Here is a 21,071-nt window from a genome sequence, read left to right as displayed (position 1 = left end):
ATTGAATTGCGATGGCACTTGGATCGCCAGCAATAACGAGAGGAATATTTAGCCACATATAACTTTATTATTGTCTCGTGACCGTTTTCCCATGCAAATGAAGTTGTTCATCTTTCATTGAACGTTTATTGAAGCAATTTCGAAGTAGTTGGGCAAGTTTTCCTCGTGAAACTACCTCTCATTAAAATGACCAATGTGTACGATCCATTTTCTCGGAAGGAGAGAGTTCCATAAGTATTAAGGATTGTGAACGAAACGAATGGTTGGCGAAGTAACAAATGAAATCGATTCCAATACAGAGCCCGTTGCAAAACTTACGGAACATCCCACCATTCTGTTCAATCAATGGTCGGTATTTCGGATGGGGTGTTTCCCTGAGTTTTACGGCTACCGTCTCCATAGACAAATGATTAGTAATTCCCACACTCTAGAAGTCAAACTGCGGAGGAAAGATTGCTCTACATTTTTTATTAGTGTAGGCCATCTAATGCATCACCTTGGGCGTTATTGGTTTCCAATAACTTTCCGTGTGACATACTAATGCGACATACTAATTTTGCTTTCAAATGGCCTATTCTCAACCGTTTAGATTAACGTCAGAAGAACACGAGGGCGAAAAGATAACTGGTTTTTACCTTTGAAGGCAACCAAACATTGAGGCCATTCGTTTCATAATTGTCATCCTTTTCTGTGGGAAATCAAATTATAACTAATAATGTCTGTACCAATGGCTTTGTACATTGAATACATTACATATCATTGCGGTTGCGACTGATGAATGAAAAATAATTTATAGAATATGTCAGCACTTTATTTACAGCGAATTCACCATTTTTTCCTAATCCATCTTTCTCGAATTCCCAACATTTACCCAACTTTTCGATAACACCCTTCTAATAGTTGCCCTATCCATAGATAAAGGTTATATACAAATGCCATGTGCTTTCAGAAATTTGACCGTGTGGCTAACGATAGCCTAGTCATTTTTTTTCTTTTTAAAGTTCGATTTGCGGGCAATATTTTTATATAATATCACAGTTATTATATAGTTTTGTGATATTTTAATAGCGGGCGGACTTTACCTTTTATCCTGCATTCTTTTCGGGATACTCTCACCAAATACTTGCCCGAAATGTCGATGAATGATCTAGAAATACTGGTCGAAAATCACTCAGAAACGAGAAAATTGTTTGCGAAGGGCTGTAAACTTAACCATAAAAAGTTGTTTTCCAGTCTGATAACCGTAATATCTACATTCTAATCTTGTGGAACCCACTGATAATCGCACCTGAAGCGTACGGAAAGTTTTAATGAAAAGACTTAGAAATTCTGAAACGCAATTTAGTAGGCTTAAATATAATTGTACCAGGCTGATTTTTACGGTGATTTGTTGACTAATGAAATTTCTCCATAAAATTACACCGCATTTTTAATATTCGATCTCTCTAAGCAACCCGAGTCTAAGGTATGTTTCCCAATGATAAGCAAAATGCTGCCATCTGACAAAGTTAGGTAGCAACAATTAGTCTTTGTAAATCCATTTTTCACTCTGAGATTCTAATTTGGACCTTTTCGCTGAAAAGTTTAGCTTAAGCTCCATATTAGTAGGATTTTATGCAAGCACGTTCAAACCTATAACCTAAAGTTTTAATGAAAAGACTTTGAAATTCTGAAACGCAATTTAGTAGGCTTAAATATAATGGTACCAGTCTGATTTTTACGGTGAATTGTTAACTAATGAAATTTCTCCATAAAATTCCACCGCATTTTCAACAACCCGATGTCTAAGGCATGTTGCCCAACGATAAGCAAAATACTGCCATCTAACAAAGTTAGGTAGCAACAATTAGTCTTTGTAAATCCATTTTTCACTCTAAGATTCTCATTTGGACCTTTTCGCTGAAAAGTTTAGCTTAAGCCCCATATTAGTGGGATTTTATGCAAGCACGTTCAAGCCTATAACCTAAAGTTTTAATGAAAAGACTTTGAAATTCTGAAACGCAATTTAGTAGGCTTAAATATAATGGTACCAGTCTGATTTTTACGGTGATTTGTTAACTAATGAAATTTCTCCATAAAATTCCACCGCATTTCTAATATTCGATCTCTTTTAACAACCCGATGTCTACTTTCAGATAGGGACCAAATCTTAATTTGTTGCCCATGATTATGATATTTAAAGCAAATTGCCCAGCATTTTTCATGCTTTGGGACCACGTATTTATATGGCTGTAGATGTCTTGAGTAAACAAATTTACTGAAATTTGATCGAAGAACTCTTTTGGTACGCACTTTAATAATCTAAATACCGAAATAAGTGACAGTAGATGGTTTTTCTACCAGCTTGAAATAATTTCCGGAGCCGTAGTTTGCCGACCTCTGACGCAAAATGATATGCGCGATGCTACTTCCATCTTTCTGGGAAAAACCACAAAAGGGCAGCTGCCCCATTATTCCCTCGACTTTTGCAGCGTCCTCATAATTCCAAGAATTCGGCAGTAAAAGAAAAAATCATGTATTCCACCAGACGCGGGTATCATCTCCTGAAGACTAGGCGGGAGAAAAAAAACACCAAACATCTACTACCTATATAATGATGCATTTGAGCACATTCTGCACCCAACACTCTTTCACACCCATGACTGATTCAATCGGAAAATCGAAAGAGCGAAAAAAAAAACTTTCCCATAAAACTCGTTGTATCGCGCCATCGCCGCAGTTAAGTCACTCGGCGTATTGGACGCATTCGCCACGGCGTTTACATCGTGTTGAGCGATGAATGGAGTCGCCGGATGAAATGGAAAGTGGTGCCCTATTGCCTCGATGAAACCTTTTCAAGTCGGCGAACGCCGATTTGGCGATACTGAGAAATCGAGAGGACGGTTAAACGTGTACCTACCTCGGGAAGGGAACAACGCGAAGTGAGGGAGCAAGTGGACTGACTGCATAGGGAAGGATCTAACGATTTGATCGCTGGATTATTCTTCCTCATAAAATGATCCTCCAAAGTCGTTAGAACATAAATAGCTTTGCTTGGTTTCGCTAATACTAGGGCCCCCTTCGCTTCTATAGCGTTGGGGTGTTTTTCCCTCGTCCCCGCCCTTCCGTACCATTCCCAGCCCAGGGGCGTCGAGGGGCTCCTATCGCGGCGGCGACTCTTTCCTTTTCCCTTCCTCTCCAGCCCCTCCCCGGGTGATCGGGCGTATAAGCCACTGGCTTGGTTCCCGGCCCCGATGTGTTGTATCCTTGAAAGGTTCCCCTTGAACCCTCATACTCTGCATAGAGGAGGCCCAATTCTATCCCCCAAAAGGTTGGTTTCTGTTGCCACTTCCGTCGCACTTTAATCAGTTTTCAAAAATGTCCGCGACGCGGTGATGAGTGCAATGCGATCTACTTATATTACGACATTTATGCAGCATTATGATTGAAATTTCAGGGATTAGCATTGAAAAGTTATGAATTTTGATAGATTGCACCATCATGTACATAAATCTCGGTTAACACTCCTATAGTTAAGTATACCTACTTTTCCCCATGAAACTCGGATCAATTTTTCCGTCAGCGACGCGAGTGGCGATTTTAGTGAACCCATTTAAATGCGCGGTGGGTGACAAAACATTTAGGATCCTCTTTTGTAATATTCGTGTGAGGGAGAGTGAATGGGAATGTGGGATCACGAAGGGAACACCGTACGAGCCGGAGGGAAACGTGAAAGATACTGATGATAGAAGATATGCAAAGAAGTTTTTCGGTAAAACGATGTTCATCATTATTTTTCCCCCAAGCTTCCAAAAACAAACTGCTACCAGCGAACACAGAGAACTACACAGCCTTTACACGATTTAGGTTCTGAGCCCCTAGAGATACGAGTCTTCTGTGCTAGGCTTAGATTACTTGAGCATCATCGTCACTGGTCAACAATCCAAAGATTAGTTTGAGGCAACTCTCCACTCATTTCTTCTATCAGCTAATCTTTTCACACCTACGTATTTCTGCTCTTTCACATCCATCTTTGCCCGTTCTATATGTTTTGTTCGAGGTCATCCTCTTGCGATTTCTCTCCATGTACAATTGTACATGTCCCGCAACGATTGTCTTCGTCAGGCCATCATGTCTCAATATATGACCTATAAGGTTGCTCCGTCTTCTTGTCAAAGTTTTCATGAGGCTTCGCTACCTTCCTACACTTCATAGGACTTCCTCATTATTAACTCAGTCGATCCATTTGATCCCCATCATTCTTATGTAGCAACTTGAGCTACTAAGAATAAATATCTTTCAGAGCGACTCAGAGAACATAATCTTTGATCCTCACCACATTTCCATGTCCAACAGAAACGATATAATAATATAGATTTCTCCGAACGGAGAGGAATATGAATTCGCTAATTCCCAGAGCAACAAACGAATTCGATAAGAGCTAATGCGAACTGAATTCAAGAAGTCGGATCACAACTCGCACCTATTTTTTTAAATCTTTTGTATTCTCTTACAGTTAAACGACCGTTGACCTAAAACCTACCGACTTGTTGCGGCTTGCGGGGTAGAAAGTTGATGTACAGTACATCATATCTCCATATCAAACGTCCGCCCGCGACCGTTTGCCTAATCGATTTTTCTACTGCTCTCAAAAGGGGTCCGAAGTTCAGTGGTCAGAGAATCTCATGAAGTCAATGCAAAGATCCGCTTCCAACATATCGTGGTAGCTCGTCAAATTTTCTTTCTTAATTGTGCTCGTTTAAAGCATGCGTTGTCTTCTTTAGCCTGAATTCTGCCCTATAAAGAGGGAAAGCAGAGTGGAAATAGGGGAATAAACAGCCAAACTGCTGGATTTAAGACGTGGGTAACGCTTCCCACTAAAAAGCTTCCAATAAAAATATTACTCGGAACCCAGGAGACTGGTTTTCAGGAAAAGTTACTCCTCCCTCTTCATTTCACTCTCAAAAGTGTAAAAAGGTGGCGCAAAATCCAATTCTTCCAATTGCACGAACTATTCAGCACCGCGCCTGTATATCTTGGTCGAGGGAGTTCTTCACACGATCATACACGTAAAGAATGCTTCGACGCGTAGGTGCATTTGGTTTAACGAAGCACTGCCGTTGTTTACTGAAATACTCAAGCGTCTCTTTACGAGATATTATTATTACGCTTCTTTATAACCTTTTCGGTGATATTTTAATATCATATTGTTAAAGCAAAGCTCCGCTCATTAGAAACACTTATCAAAAATTCACTTATATATCTTAGACGATACAGTTCGTGACTTTAGCGCATACATTTCTTATCTTAAGTTAGGAAAAATGACAAGCTTTGCTTTCTTCAACTCCACTTTTAATCTTCGACTCTTTTCGATACACTGCATCATTTTCTAGACTAGTGAATCTCACAATCTAGTGATAGGTAAATTGTACACAGGAACAGTGGCACCGACTCCATGGGGCTTGAGGGGGCCTGAGCCCCCTCAATAATTCGTTTTGGGTGTGAGGAAAAAAGTGTCAGGCTTGTCGATTTTCCCCGGAGTGTCCAGATATCGAGATTAGAGTTCTCAGTGTTCTAATATTGATCATATGACTGTTTTAAAATGCTTAAAAAATTTAAAACTCACTACTTATAAAATTTCTCGGGGCAAGATCCCCGGTTTGGGCCCCCCTCAATATTTTTTGTAAGTCGGCGTCCCTGCACAGGAAAGTTTGTTGTTTTTTCCAAACTTAAAATGGAATTCTACAAGTTAAAGCCTCAACTATTCAGTCCATTTCTTCTCTTTTCCTAAAAAAGACAAAAAGTTATGAGTAACTCCCGAATTCGGGTGTACCGACCGAAGGCTCAATGCTCCCTGGGCATAATCACCGTCACATTGCGTGATCTCGCATAAGACGAGCGTCGATTGAAGATATGGGATCTCCATTCGCGTCCAAAGGTTCCATTCGAACCGCCTCTTCGCTCATCCCTGTATCATTTAGGCCCTATGCATAAATTTTCCATTCAAATCTGCTAAAACCTACCTTGGACTCTGAGATTTCAAATGATTCCGGTCGATTAGTATTCAAAGGGGAGGTCCCACCATCGCAATTGTTCAGAGGGCGTTCCGATTCCATGCACGTATTATGGATACTTACACACCGTGGACAACTTCCGACTTTGCGTTCCCTTCCAGCCGGAAATGCTATAGGTCAAGGGCACGAATCCATTCCCACGAAACGTTCTCCGTGAATCGTTCATAGTGATTCACGAAGCAGCCCATAATGCATATTGGAGAGAAGATACCGATATCTTCCTACGGTAAAAAAAATACTTTTTCCCACCACAAATGGCACAAAGCAGAAATTAAAGTGAGGAACTAAAAAATTTTTTTTTTGGAAAATCGCCATGCTTCCAAGTTAATAAAAGCCACTCTATTGTTGCCTTGTAAATAAGGTTATACGAATTGTGCGAAAAATCCACAGAGAAAAAAAATCATTCGCTTTGACCGGGATTCGAACCCGGATCCCTCGATTTCCGGCCGAATGCAATTTGTGCATTGTGGGTGACTCCGTAAAAGTTATCACCGTGGCTAGTCCCGGTATACTTAATTAAGGTTATACGAGTTAGAAATTGAACATAAAAACATTAAAATATTCTTTAAAATTTTCAGGAAGTCGAGTCATGGAATTAAAGTAAGCCAATGGGTATGTTATTTTAATATGTCGATAACCTTCCATCCAAGAGTGAAACGGGCGGAACTCTGTATGTGTACCCGACGATTTAACCCTAAAAATGTGTTGTTGTAACTATTCAAATTTTATTGAAATGTATACACCGAAATCAGAAAATATCAACCGCAATAAATCTGCGTCGTCCATCAAATGGAAATGGAAATCTATATTCAGAGGGAAATGTTAGACGTCATTTAGTTGACCGTACCTTTTATACATCGAACCTCCACAATAACATGCCTGAATCAGTTGAATTTATTTCTTTTTTGTTAACCTTAGTTTCCTTACGACTGTTGCTGTGGATTATTATTTCTTCTTGGGAGTTCGATGCGGTATATTTAAGAACGAGTCTAAATAATTGATTTAATTTCCAATATATCGTTAACACCACGACGCAGACATCACATAAAATAACAGATCTACACAAGACCTCGGTGGCGGCGGGGTAAAGTCCTCTCCTGCCAAACGTGAGGTCGCGGGTTCGAGCCCCGCCTGGGTAGGTTTCTCCCATTCAGGACATGGCTATTCGTATACATTTAATTACTAAATTTATTGAATACCCCGATGTAAAATGGCCTATGAGAGCTATATTCGGTGGACTGGAAATTTTAAAAAAATATAAACCTCATACACATTTCTATAGTAGGGATATTGAGAACATTAAGAGATAATAAGATAATGAAAATACTGATATTAAATCCCTCGTTTTATGTTATTTACATTGATCCAAAAGTCAGCAATTAAAGGGCTATGTAGAATAGGGGGATATCCCTAAATATGCCGAATCCGTAAAACATTTCCTTTATAATTTCTCATTTTTTATTTTATGTAGGAGCTGAAGACTGAAATCAAACTGATTTTGGCGTGTTTTGGGGTAACAATGAGATATTCGTTGTGAAACAAAACCCAGTACTGTTCCACAAACTTTTAATTGCAGTCAACAGGGCAGCTTTGCTGTTTGCTGACAGTTTTCTGGAGACGTCTAAAGTCATTCGGCTAATTTCATACCAAACATGATATTACATCGTGTTTTCGACCTATGGCTATATCTCGGGCTTCGATTCCGAGTATGCTTGTTAGAAAGCTGCACAAAAAACAGAACCACCGTAACTGAAGCCCCATTACACTTACCATCCACATCTTAGAATTGTATCTGATAGGTGAAACCAAAAATATATAAACTCTATGGGTGAAACGCCCGAGAAGACGAAGGCTACGAATATTTCCTCAAAGAGATCTACCTTGGCCGCGTTTGAAGTTGGTGATAAACCAAGATTCTCGTCTCAAAGATTCCTCGATAAGCCGAACTAAAGATTAATTAATTCTTTTCCAGCTAATAAATATTACATACCCAATTAGTTCGTGTGTGTTAAAATCTCTACGGGACAATTATGGATACCTCAACGATCAACCAATGTAATCTAGATGGTAACCTCCATTTTTTCTTCAACGCGGAGAAGGAAACGGAAAAGAATGAGGCGCAAAATAAGCTTATTATAAGCATCTTTGAAGGCTGACCAGATGAGACAGGTTTGCAGATTATGCATAAGCATGTCTAAGTTTCCGACCTTCTTATAATCTGATATCAAGATTTAGCATAAAAATTAAGAAATGCTTGTGAAAATTATGCTTCTGATAAATGAAGGAATTTTGTCTTATGGCAGGTGACAGCCTATGGTACCGAAGGAACCAGATATTTCACAGTATACAGCAAAAAACATTGAGAATTACAACGAAAATATCATTGAAATTCATTGAGAAAACATAAAATTGATCAAGTCCATACAATTTACCCTCTACAGTGTAATTAATAGAGTACTCCACGCATTTCATGCTACTCTCAAAATGAAGACCGCATTATTAGTGATTAATTAATTAATTTTGCTTTAAACATACAGAAAGGATCGTGAAAGAAGATACTGTTGATTTAGTGTACGTCTTCATACAATACCATCCTTCTGTAGAAGTCAAGAAAGGATATAATCTTCTCAATTAATCTCCTTCCCGATGAAACCATAAAATGCATATATTAAACTTCAGCCTTTTATCAAACCAAAGCCAATTTAAGTGGTGCATGGCCGTGATATAGACACGAATGTTAGATGCATTGCACCGTCTCAAGCTTATCTAGTTTTACTATCACATTCTGGCGATAAGATAGCGAGTAATGTCACCTCAATTATTCTCTCCACAAAACAAGTTTCCTTCAGATCTCATATATTCGTTTTGCATGGAAACGGGAATCCGGCGCTGTAAGTGCTATTTAAAATAACACATTATTGAAATTAAAATTTTGGGAAGAGTTTCATTCTTCAGAATTGATCAAAATCGGCGGACAATAAGGCTAATCCAGTCAAAGTATCACACGTGAAAAAAAAACTAAAAAAAACAAGTCTCTTAAGAATGTAGATGTGGATAAAAATCAAACTATTATTTGCTAAAATATAAATGGACTTGAGTAAAAACAAGTTTCCGGCATTATGTACTTAGATTGAAAAGTTGACGCCCTACATCTAATAGCCTTGGATTGAATTGGAAACAACGCACTGAGCAATAACATACTCCCTTTTGCGTTCAAAACGATTATCCTTCACGGTTTTAGCCAGAAGGCTAGTCAGTTTTATTACATCAGAATAACTATACGTACGCACATACGTAGATAGGTACTTGGAAGATCCAAGAGACAGCTGAGTTCATTTGTTACATAGAGAAGGATTGAGAAAAGTTTTTGGAGGGAAACCCGGCGCCCGCATCGTCGGTCGCTAACGGTCGTCGTTTTAAAGGTCACTTTGAAGGAATTTGACGAGTTGAGCAATACCGCATAAGATGGAGAAAATGAAATCAGTTTTTATTTTCTTGAAGGCAGCGAATGTTAATTAATTAGAGCCCAAGGTTGCCGTGGAACAAGTGGAATATGAAGCTTATGACTTCCTTGAGGATTAAGTCGACTGTTCGCACAGACCCTGACATTTTCTTTGGCTCGCGGCCTCCAAAGCTAATCCACATATTTATCACCCCTATAAACAATGGCTTTGAAAGCAATGGATCACTTTCGTACTATAATAAATTCAAGCTATCTTTCCGCTTCGATCTTAAGCATATTTTTCACAATCAAGCAATATAATTGAAACAATACAAATTTTTAAAAATAATTAAATAAACTTCCATAAGCCATTGAGATTTTCTCCATGATACATTCTGAAACCAACATCTACGCGTTATTTTAATTATATTAGACGTCCTTTATTTCTAATCTCAAAGGGAAATGGAAACAGATGTTTGGCTCAAATGAAAGAGGTGAAATCCGTAGTCATTGAAACACCATATAACATCAATTTTAGCTTATAGATATCATCGAATATTAAAGTGTTAAATATTATGAAATATTTTAATAGTTAAAATAAATCAATAATTTGAGGCGTCAATTTGTGAAATTGCTTTATTTTAAAATATGCATGTGAAATTCACAAAGTTTTACCCTTATAAATTAAAAATTGATTAGCCAATATAATAGCATCAGACTAAAGAGAACAGGCTAAAGGCTCCTTTTATTTGTCAATCATAGTTAACTTACACTACCGAGCGCTATGATAAAATATTATGAATAAAAATAAATACATCAGCCACTAGAAAATAAAAAGGTGGAAAATAAAATAGTGCTATCTCAAAATTAGCTACAACAAAGCAAGAGTGTTGCCTCGCTCGAACTGACTTACGATGCTTAAACGATTGAACATTATGAAAAGCATGAAGTCTAACATTGATGTGAAACAGATTTGACTGCATTGATGATACTGAAGTATGCAAATACAGAAATTCGGATGCCTTCTTTCTCTAGGTTGTAGTGTTCTCATAAAAAATACGTCTTCAAGGGCGCGTCCTTATGAAGCTAAATATAAAGTAGTGCTATTGTCCTATAAATAACAAAGATTTTGACTAGGGTATCTCACGCCAACAGCAAGGCTTTTACACGATAATGACACTTCTCTTTCAGCGATGTCCTCATTCCTATGGAGTATTTCAGAGTTTTTCTACGGCTAAGTATTTGCGGACAAAGTCCAACATCCTTTACATAATAATGGTACTCTTTTCAGCGATCAACATCCTGAGTTTACGAAACGGACTTGAGAATGACCAAATGATCGAAACGCGTCGTACGTTACTCAATAAATTTGTGGAAAAAATGACGTCTCCTTTTGATTAACTCGTCAATAGTGATGCTGTATGTAGCCTCTAATTTCTTTGACGGTTTTTAAGGGTATAGATTGACGACGAGGTTATTCAAAATGAAAAACACTATGCCCCAAGAATTTGCTGAAAAATGTACCGCGGACAAACACCTACAACCTTTACATAAGAATAGTACATTTTTCAGCGATTTTATAAATCCTGCTCTTTTATAAAGCTTGCTGCTCATCATAACGCTAGATTTCCAGTTTCTCTACCATACCTTAGTGCCTTTAATAAAAGGAGAATCATTCGCAAAATTCCTTAAATTGCACAAAACTAATTCTTTGAGAAATGTTAGGCTCGGAAAGAGAGCATGCTTCACTGGCGTGTTCCGTAGAGCAACTCAATCGCAGCAATTCCAATAGCAACATACTATAAATGTCAAACATTATCAACACCGTAAACTTTCAAAAATGTATGATACTTTTCCTCGCATTGCCAAAAAATCTTGATCCTTTCACTCCCAAATCCGATTATCTAACATCTCCCACATCCTGTCAGACACCTTTCTCTGACAACTCCGTCAACCAATCCTTCCACTCTGCTCCCATCTGAATTTCCCAGAAAAATATCAAACCTACTCAAGCATATATCAAAGGCTTATTTCACCTTATATACACCCAGATTATACTTATGGCACAGGCAGACTATCATGCGATAGAAAATCCGATAGAGGAGATGGTTGAGAGAGAGAGAAAATAACTGAGAGACGCGATGTACACATATGGTGGATGGACATCCTGAGTAAACGAAAAATACTTGTGAATGACCCAAAGGTCGAAACGCGTCGTACATTACTCAATAAATTTGTGGAAAAAGCAGTCTCCTTTTGCTTAAGTCGTCAATAGTGATGTTGTATGTAGCCTCTAATTTCTTAGACGTATTTTTTATTTGCGAGTGCTACATCCAATGGCCAGAAATTTAAGGGCATGGATTGATGACGAGGTTATTCAAAATAAAAACACTATGCTCCAAGCATTTGTTGAAAATTGTACCGTTTTCGACATCTTCAGGTCATTATCAACAGAAAAATATTATGCATAGTTTTTAGCTCCTGAATAATGACCTGAAGAGGTGGGAATCGAGTGAATTTTTTATAAGCATAATTGTGAGGATTTAGTGGTTTATCTTTATGCCCAAGAAAAACGAGTGCTTGTAGACAATATAGCGTCTTATAGAGGGTGTTTCATGATGAATCTGCAATAATTCTGGAGATGATAGGGGAGACCATTTTAAGTTTTTTTTTTGTACATAAATATGGGGTCGCAACTTCTTAGTTAAACTTATGGAAACGCAAACATTTGTTTTGGATGGACATTGCAGTTACCACGAAAACTGTTTTTCTTCGGTCAAATGTAATCGCACATTTTCGTCCAAACTTAATAAAATATGTCGCTAAAAATCCAGGGTGTTAATTAAAATATATAAAAGGCTGGATACCAAAGAAAAACCGTTTTCAAGGTAACTGCAAAAAGGACGAAAAAATGATTGCGTTGCCATATCTTGCGACCTCATATCCAACGACAGTAAATGCGTAAAAATTGTCAACTCCACCACCTTCTGAAGTTTTGCACATTCTTCCTAAAACAGCCTGTATTTCATTCAGGTTAATCAAAACCTTTAACACTTCCGAGGGTATTTAACTAGTGGCGGAAACATGACGGCCTCTATTCCTTTGGAAACCGGAAAAATAAAAACCCAGCAGATAATCAAAAAGATTCTTCCGAGAAAATGTCATATCTAATCGTCCTTCGCTCTTCCTATGTTTCAGGTGGACGGCTCAGACGCCAAGAAGTCGAAGAAAAGCTGGGGCGAGAGACTGCGTCTTGGCGGAGGCGGAGGGACGCCTTCCAAAGAGGAACGCAAGCTGAGAGAGCGAGACATGGCTGTGGACATGCTGCAGAGCAAGTTCTACCTACAGGAGTACAGGGACAGGTGAGAGAAAGAATAGTGCTCGTTATAACGGGGTGATTGGGGGCCCTCGGCTGGGGTTCAAGATGGGACTCATCTTAGGGGAGTCATGAATCGCATGCCCGGAAATGGATTTCGAGGCTATTCTGGCACTGAATGAAAGTTAATAACTATAGAAATTTAGTGAGAAAAAATGGAAAGTGATAGTTTCACAGCTTCAAAAATTACTAATGTATAATGGTTCCATTATGTATTAAGTGAATTTTCTCCTAGGAACTGCATTGAAATAAAAAAAAATCTTTAAAGAAACTGGTACTGGTACTGGATGAAAGTTAATAAAAATAGAAATTTCGTAAGAAAAAAAATAATGAAAGGTGATAATTTCAAAGCTTAAAAAATTAATAATGTATTATGGTTCCATTATATATTTAGTGAATTTGCTCCTTGTAACTGCATTGAAATCTAAAAAAAGAAACGCTATTCTGGCACTGGATGAAAGTTAATAAAAATAGAAATGTCGTAAGAAAAAAACAACTAAAAGTGATAATTTCACAGCTAAAAAATTAATAATGTAATTGGGTTCCATTGTATAGTTAATGAATTTGCTCCTGGTAACTACATTGAAATCTAAAAAAAAACCTGAAGTAACCTTTTCGAACCTTTTTTTTTTGAAGAAACCCCTTTCAAAAAACCATCAGATTCTATTTTATCTCCTGAGGCCTTCATTTTACATATATTTTTGATACACCCTTTTTACACTAAGAATGTTGTACCAAAAGAGGAAACTAATTAAAACTTGGAGGTTTATAATAACAAAAAAATTGGTTCAAGTAATCCGAGTACTCTTTATAACGCTTTTATAATTTCGCTTTGTTGTTTGTCATCTTGTCCCGGTCAAAACTTGTAACTCAATTTCAACCCACTTTCCGCTTAACTATCAGGCTCAAATTTTCAGGATAACTCAGAACCAGATGGCTCTTATGAAATATTCTTATACTTCTATTATGATTTTAACTGTGTCTAGATTGTTTAGCAGTATTTAAAATTAAATATGAATATTATTCCAATAAATGGCCACCAAAATCCGATAGAGGCGCTGCGTTCATTTAAAGGAACGAGAATGATGGAGAATCATAACTTACTTCATAACTTTTTCACAAATTCAGTTTTATGGTGGAACATGCACCTAATTTTTCCGTTGTTTATGAAACAAATAATTTAGAGACTCTGTCAGGCTCTTATGAAATATTTTATTTTCCTTTTAATTCGTGATTAAAACGCGGTTTTTTCATTAAAAAATTATTTTTATTTTATATTATTTTATTTTATTGCTCAGTTGTTAATTTTCTCTTAGTGTGCAGGAGTTGCCAATAGAGTTTAACCCGAGTTTTAATTTAGTAACATAAATATTGAAATAACTAATTGGAATTTCCATGATTATATCATGGAACTAATAAATACATATATCGTGGAAAATTGCAAGTATTTATTTCAATATTAATGTTACTAAATTAAAACGATTGGCACCTCCTGCTCACGTAGATAAAATTAACATTAAAATAATAATGAAAAAAAGAATCAATGGGAATGACTGAGTTATTCAGAAAATGATGAGTCGAGCCATAACTCTTACGGTCCTTAAAAACCTATAGCTTGAGCTATCATTCTGAGGGGCGGAAGACAATGATCATGTGATTCCGGCTTAAGACGAAAGATTACCTCTGCTGATGGAAACGTTCACTCTTCAAAATAGTAACTGAAACCTTTGGGAGGACGTATAGAGGCTCTTTCCAAGGAATGCTCCCACGGCATTTCAACTCGAAAATTCCCAACCAATGGGCTCCACTCCTCGCCCAAACACGAGGAGTGATTGCCGTGCTGGCATTTCGAAAGTTCGTCGCATAGCAACGCCTTCGCAAAGACATTTTACCTCGGAAAAAGTCTCTTTAGTCACGAGGAAACAATCTGGTGCCCTTCACGAAAGGATCTACCTGTATATGGCATGACTATCCACGCAAAATTTTTGTCCATCGCTGGCATTTTATAGTGTTCCCGGAAAAAGCGAGGTGTCAAAGTTTAAACGAACTTTTTAAGCTCAAAATCCATGTCGACGGTTTCGTTCAATCTGACGACTTCAGGTCCAAATCACGGCCACTTCAGTACGGATTCACGTAAAAGGCGAGGTGTTAGAGACACAACAAGTATTTTAAGCTCAAAATCCAAGTCCAAGGCTTCCGTCACAATCAAGGCCACTTAAAATATCAAACGCAACTATTGATTCTTCTTGAGGCAGCTCTTGCTTCAATACGTTGAGTTTTTTTTAATTCCGTACGTCATATTGAATTTCATTTGGATGGAAATCGTTCATACCCTCATCGGATCATATATTTAAACTGCCCAAGCTCGTCATGTCTCAATTAATAAATTATTTTACGCATTTTGTATTATGCAGCCTAAATTTTGCTGAAAAATAAACGTAAATAAGGCAATTTTTCAAATTTGTGCTCTTTTTTCCGTCGTCTTTTTCACACAAAATCATATCCTCAGGAGAAAAATATGCAGTTAAACTTAGCCTGAGCCGACGATATTACAGCAAATTGGGATTGTCTGATGATAATAGATGCGCACGAGTCTCGTATTATCTGCGCTAAATTAGCTATGGGAATACCCTTAGGCGACAGAAGACAAAATTTGGGCCGGATTTTTTCCTACCCTGGTAAAGAATCGTAATGAACAGCAAATAGCTATAATAAACCCTGAAAAAAACTGTTTCGCATTCAGAACGACTCTGCCCAGCACAAACATCCATTTTTTGTGAATTTCGTTCAGAAATAATGTCTTCACATAAAACATTGTTCATGGCTTAGAAACATTATTAAGATACATATCCATACTGATTAGTCGGTGTAATATTTTAATTGGTACTTTTTCTATCAGTTCGTAGCATCATATTCATTCAGGTTTCACTTATTCTGACTTTATCGACACCATTATTACCTGATTACTTAGAAATAACTTCAATGCGGGGCTTTTGTTTTACTTTCAAAAAGATAATATGATGCTTCATACCCCAGTTACCAGCCAAAACTGTATCAAGTCTCCATTTTCACTGATCATAGACTAGCATCGCCATAGCAGCCTTCTAAAACATGCATATTTATAAATTCATTTTAAGAATTAAAGGCGCATATTAAAATGAATTTAGTTTAATTTTAGCTTAATAAAAGCTTAATTTTAAAAAAGATGAAGGGAACTGCAATCCAGCGCAGCGAAAGCCTCAAGTAGAAATTTAGGCGCAAAAAATCTATTTTTGAGCGATAGTCGACGGAACAAAATTAGAAGGGAACGTTTGAATTGTCCGCAAAATTGACATCCTCATCGTTTCACGGTACAACCTCCTTAGATATGCAAATCTAGCGCCTCTGGGTTAGGGACCTTTCATTTTTCTCTTGGGAGGAGGAGCCGCTTTTATTTTCATCAGGTCCATCGCGGCTGCCCGCAGCCAGCCGTAGTGGCTCCGAAATGGGCTTCCCTCGATTGTGTCCCTTGGAGTGTAACACCTTTGCCCCAGTTCCACCTCGCAGGCTCTCTCCCCAAATGTCCGCCCGTCTACTCCCAACGGAGACACGTCCTCATAATTTGGTCCTATCGCTCGCCCATCCTCTCGTCCTGCTTGCATTGAAAACAGAATTCTTTAAGAGGACTCCTATTGTCAGCCAACAACCTAAGACAATACTCCAGCCGGCCTCCGTAAGGCAACGCAAACGGGGTCGTTGGGAAATCACCTATGAAAAACGTTTGAGACCCGCATAGCACAAAATACCTACTAGATATTTACAGCATGCCTTCAATGTCTTGGATATTTAAAATATCTACTAGATGTCTAGAATATGTCTATTCTGAGCGAATACTCTTATCACATTATTATTATTATCATCAATGCAATTAGCCAAAAAACACCCGAATATAGAAAAAATGTAACTGCTATGCTTGTTATTGGATGGAGAGATGAAGTCATTGTACTCCCGTACATGATTAGCAAAAGACGTATTAGACATTTTATAGATATTTTGTGCAATGTGGTAAGATCTTAAATAAGGTAGTTGAAATAATATACTTAACACTAATAATATTATAAAGTGAGTTTTTTTTCCTTCTCTTGACCTCTATGTTTAATTTTGATTCAGTGTCTTGAAGTATGAGTTTTGAAGAATTTTAAATGCAAATTTTTGGCAATGTTATAGTTACATACACCGTCATTGGAGTTCTTTGCAATGAAGTGGATTTTTTTATTTAATCCGATTCATTTCAAAAAATCAATAAATCTCTAATGAAGGTGAATAAATATAACGTAAGCAAAAATTTGCATTTAAAATTCTTCAAGTTCTATACTCCAAGACACTGAATCGACGTTAATAATATTCTCTATTCTTTTTACGAGTTTACCGCAAAAGTATTGTGACCCATATTTGTTTAAAGGAGAGTAAATGAAAAAAATAAAGAAAACGAAAGTACCAGTAGGATAATTTATCCCGTTTCAAAATAACATCACAAAACATCACGAACTCAAGAGGATCTGAAATGGTTATCGATTTATATAGGCAAAGGTAGCCTAATAAAATGCTTGATTAAGATTTACGTGCAAATGCATAAGTTTGTAAGTGTGAAAATCTCCCATAACGGCTACTTACCGGAAAGAACCTCGGAGAAAAACTTAAGTAAATTAATACTCCATTTCATTTTTACTAAAGTGCTGATAAGCACTGACCATGATATTAGTGCCTTAATAGTAATTGTGCCGTCCCTCATGCCCTATGTATGTTAATTCCACGCCCTATTATTATAATTATTCAAAGGTGTGTAACGTAAGAAGTGAACATTTTCCAAAAACCGATAAATTTCTGATAAAACAAAATCATTACCCAAAAGTCAACTGCATACCTCACTTTCTCAAAATAAAGGTTTTTACACTTTATACAAGGCTCTATATTGTGTTGTTGCGGTCGTATCATATGTGACTCCTTAATAATAATTATTCAAGGCCACGGCCAGCGGGGGTTCAAATGACCGCCCCTTAAATGCAATTCCTCTCAAACCGAACCTCAAAATTAAAATTGACCTTGATGACTTTGCTAATCGCTAATTTCTTAGCTGCAAAGTTAACTCATTCGTGACGCCTCATATCATTAACGCAATACAACTTGCATTTCAAGGTACGGTTCCGTCACTCCTGCGACGGCCGCCACCATCCTGCAAGAGGGAGCACCCAACGGCCCAATGAGGTTCTCCAACCACTGGTCTAACTACGGATCGGTGGCCCTGAGGCCTCACCCGCTCCTCGTGCACCAGCCTCCGAGCCGCCACGGCGCCTTTCGGACCCTGGGCGAAGAGGAGGTGCTGCGGACATCACACATCGCTCCCCCGGGCAACTCCTTCGGCCCCCGAGTCCTGTGCCCTTGCGGTGGAGGGGGACCGGAGAAGACAGGGAATGGCAAGAGCAGTGGGGGGACGAGGAGGGGCAAGAAGGGCGCCCAGAGGAACAAGGGCTGCGCGCTGTGCGGTGGAGGAGGCACCGTGAGGCTGCCCACCAGAAATGTCCCGCGAGAAGTCGGCGGGACGGTGGTCGCGAGAGGGACCCAGGTCCTTCCCGGAGGCACCCTCCACGTCCCCGGGGAAGTTCCCAAGCGCCCCACCCTCGAGGGACTCTTCGCCGCGTCGGCCGCTGGGGCCGCCACCGTGCACCAGCCGCGGGCTCTCTTCGAGAGGCCGGTCGCCAGTCCTCCGGCGGCCAGTTCCGCGGTCGACCCTTACGACGTGATGAGGAGGACGAGGTTGGTCAGGCCACCGGAACACACGACGGCGAGGATGAGGTCCAAGAGCAGCTCCCCGAACCGGGGTCTGCGGAACCGGAGAAGGCGGCCGTGGGGGGGTACTAGGGAGTGGCCCTCCGAGGGCGAAGAGGATGAGGACAGCGGCGAAGACGCCCTGTCCAGGTGGGAGGACGATGAGGAGGACGCGGGCCGCGGGGGCGGCGGTGCGGGCCGCAAGTCCATCCTCGAGTGCGAGGTCAGTGCGTACGAACTCTTGACGAAGTACCTGAAGAAGGGAGGGGAGTCGCCGAAGACGCAAGTCAAGCGGTTGGCTCCCATCCCATCGGGGACCGATGACGCGCTGTCCATGGATGAACTGAGTGACGACCTGAGCGACAATGCTCTGGAGGACGATACGCACAAAGCTCGTGTATCCAGGGGCGGCAAGGCGCCGGCCAAACCTGGAGGTAATAGGGCGAACAAGTCGGGCAGGGAGAGGAACAGTCCAGGGGTGAGGGTGAACGAAAAGAGGTTGGGACCGGAGGGTTACGGGAGCGAGGGTGAGGAAGTCAGGCCCACCCGGCCGCCCAGAAGGTCGAGGGCTCCCGCGAAGAGCTCGCAGTGTCCCCCCCTGCATTCGCCCCCGCCGCCCCCTCCGCCCCCGATGCCTCCACCGCCGCCGCCCACAAGGTCTCCGGCCCTTATGCCCCCGTCCACCATCAAGTCCATCCTGAAGAAGACCACTTTCGTGGCCAACGCGGCCGGGAGCGTCCCAGGCCTCGAATCCCAGAGTTCCTCCTCGTCGCTAGGATCGGTCGAGTCTCAGCCTTCACTGACGCTCAGGATCAATAATTACGATGAGCCCAGGAGGGTCAGGAAGGATACGAGCAAGAAGCAGGTGCAGTTCAAGGCGACCCACGATGTGGTGACGCTCCAGACGGAGGAGGAAGGACCGGAGGAGGTCGGTGAGGGCGCGGAAAAGGCGGCGTCCGTTGACGGACCAGAGGAGGGGCTGCGGTTCGCTTCCGACGACGTCGAAAAGACGGAAGAGGTTGAACTTCAATCGAGTGAGACCAGCGAGAAGTCGGAGAATGAAGTTGAGGAATCTGCGAAAGAGAATGAGGAAAAAACCGAACTGGCCTATGAAGTGGTTTCTCTCCTTCAGTTGGTGAAATCCCTAGTTCCTCCCCAGGAGGATGACTCGTCGGCCGCGGCGCCTTCCCCCGCAGACCGGCCGCCCACGCCCAAGAGCGAGGTCAGTGAAGTGATATCAACGACCGATGAGGAAAGCAGCGACAACGGATATGCAACTCCGAAGTTTTCGTCGCTACCCAAACTGGATGCGAAAATACCAGAGGAAAGTCTGAACGGTAAGAAAATTCTCATAATTATCTTGCATGCTATGCGGCACGATGCGGTGGAAGTTATTAATATTAGTAGCATGAAACATATCAACATTTCCACGGAAATACTTAAATGTTCTTTTCACTTACAATTCTCATAATTAATCATACTCACCCCCAATAATATACTTCTTGTTATAAATTGATGCTTAGTGAATTAATAGAATTGGTAACTTTTAATTTTTGTCATTATTCTAACGTATGAAATCAATGATTTGCGAGGTTACTTAGTGGAATCTTGAAATGATAGATTAAAAAGTAAACTTTTTTGTATTCCACGCAGTATTTATTAAAAGACTCAACCGGTTTCGACCTCTCTAGGTCATTATTTCAGATGGTCATCTCCTGATTATGACCTGAAGAGGTCGAAATCGGTTTAGTCTTTTAATAAATACCGTGTGGAATATAACAGAGTTTACTTTTAAATCTATAATATACTCACTTTTAATTCTTTATTTTTTCCGAAGCATAGTAATATATCCTAAAGATATTTTACGCCAGCCTGTTTCTGTAGGAACGAGCACACATTGTATTTGATTTTAAGGAATATTTATCAATATTAAACATTGTCGTGTTGGTATAAAAGGGTAGGTAGTACCACAATAATTTTTCCTTCCTTCGGTACACTTCGCCCTCATCCAGAAAAATTGACTGCGATCAGTGGCGCAGCGAAGGGGTTTTTTTTGGGATAAACCCCCCCCCCCCTCCAAAACTCAAAGAAATGTTTAAGTTTAATCCATTTTACTTAGTTGGATCAGTATTACTTATAGAATAGTATTAGGATTTATCAAATATCCCTCAGAAAGCCGTAAATCTCACCATTTTGAACCATTATTCTTAAAAATTTTCTGAAGGAGGGCCCCCCACAATTCCTGCTTACCCTGGCGGGTATGCAATACATCCACATCCCAAAGTATTAGTTGCGCCTAAAACCCCCCCTAGCCTTAATTCTTAGCTGCGCCCCTGACTGCAATAATAAAGGGAATCGATATCTCCATTATGGGGCGAGTAACATCTTAAGTAAT

The 21,071-nt window shown here is 39.8% G+C and overlaps 1 protein-coding gene across 1 annotated transcript in view; it reads left to right on the top strand.

Moving 5' to 3' along the window:
• The window catches only part of LOC124163642, a 338,009-nt gene that overhangs the window by 302,933 nt on the left and 14,005 nt on the right, over nt 1-21,071 (top strand). The window contains exons 5-6 of the mRNA XM_046540693.1: nt 12,694-12,857; nt 18,047-20,013. Of these exons, the coding sequence (XP_046396649.1) occupies nt 12,694-12,857; nt 18,047-20,013 (2,131 nt within the window). The remainder of the gene's footprint in view (nt 1-12,693; nt 12,858-18,046; nt 20,014-21,071) is intronic.

This window comes from Ischnura elegans, chromosome 8 (assembly GCF_921293095.1).
Source record: "Ischnura elegans chromosome 8, ioIscEleg1.1, whole genome shotgun sequence".
Classification (NCBI taxonomy): domain Eukaryota; kingdom Metazoa; phylum Arthropoda; class Insecta; order Odonata; family Coenagrionidae; genus Ischnura; species Ischnura elegans.
The sequence above is the reverse complement of the archived record's forward strand: the minus strand, read 5'-3'. Positions and strand labels throughout refer to the sequence as shown.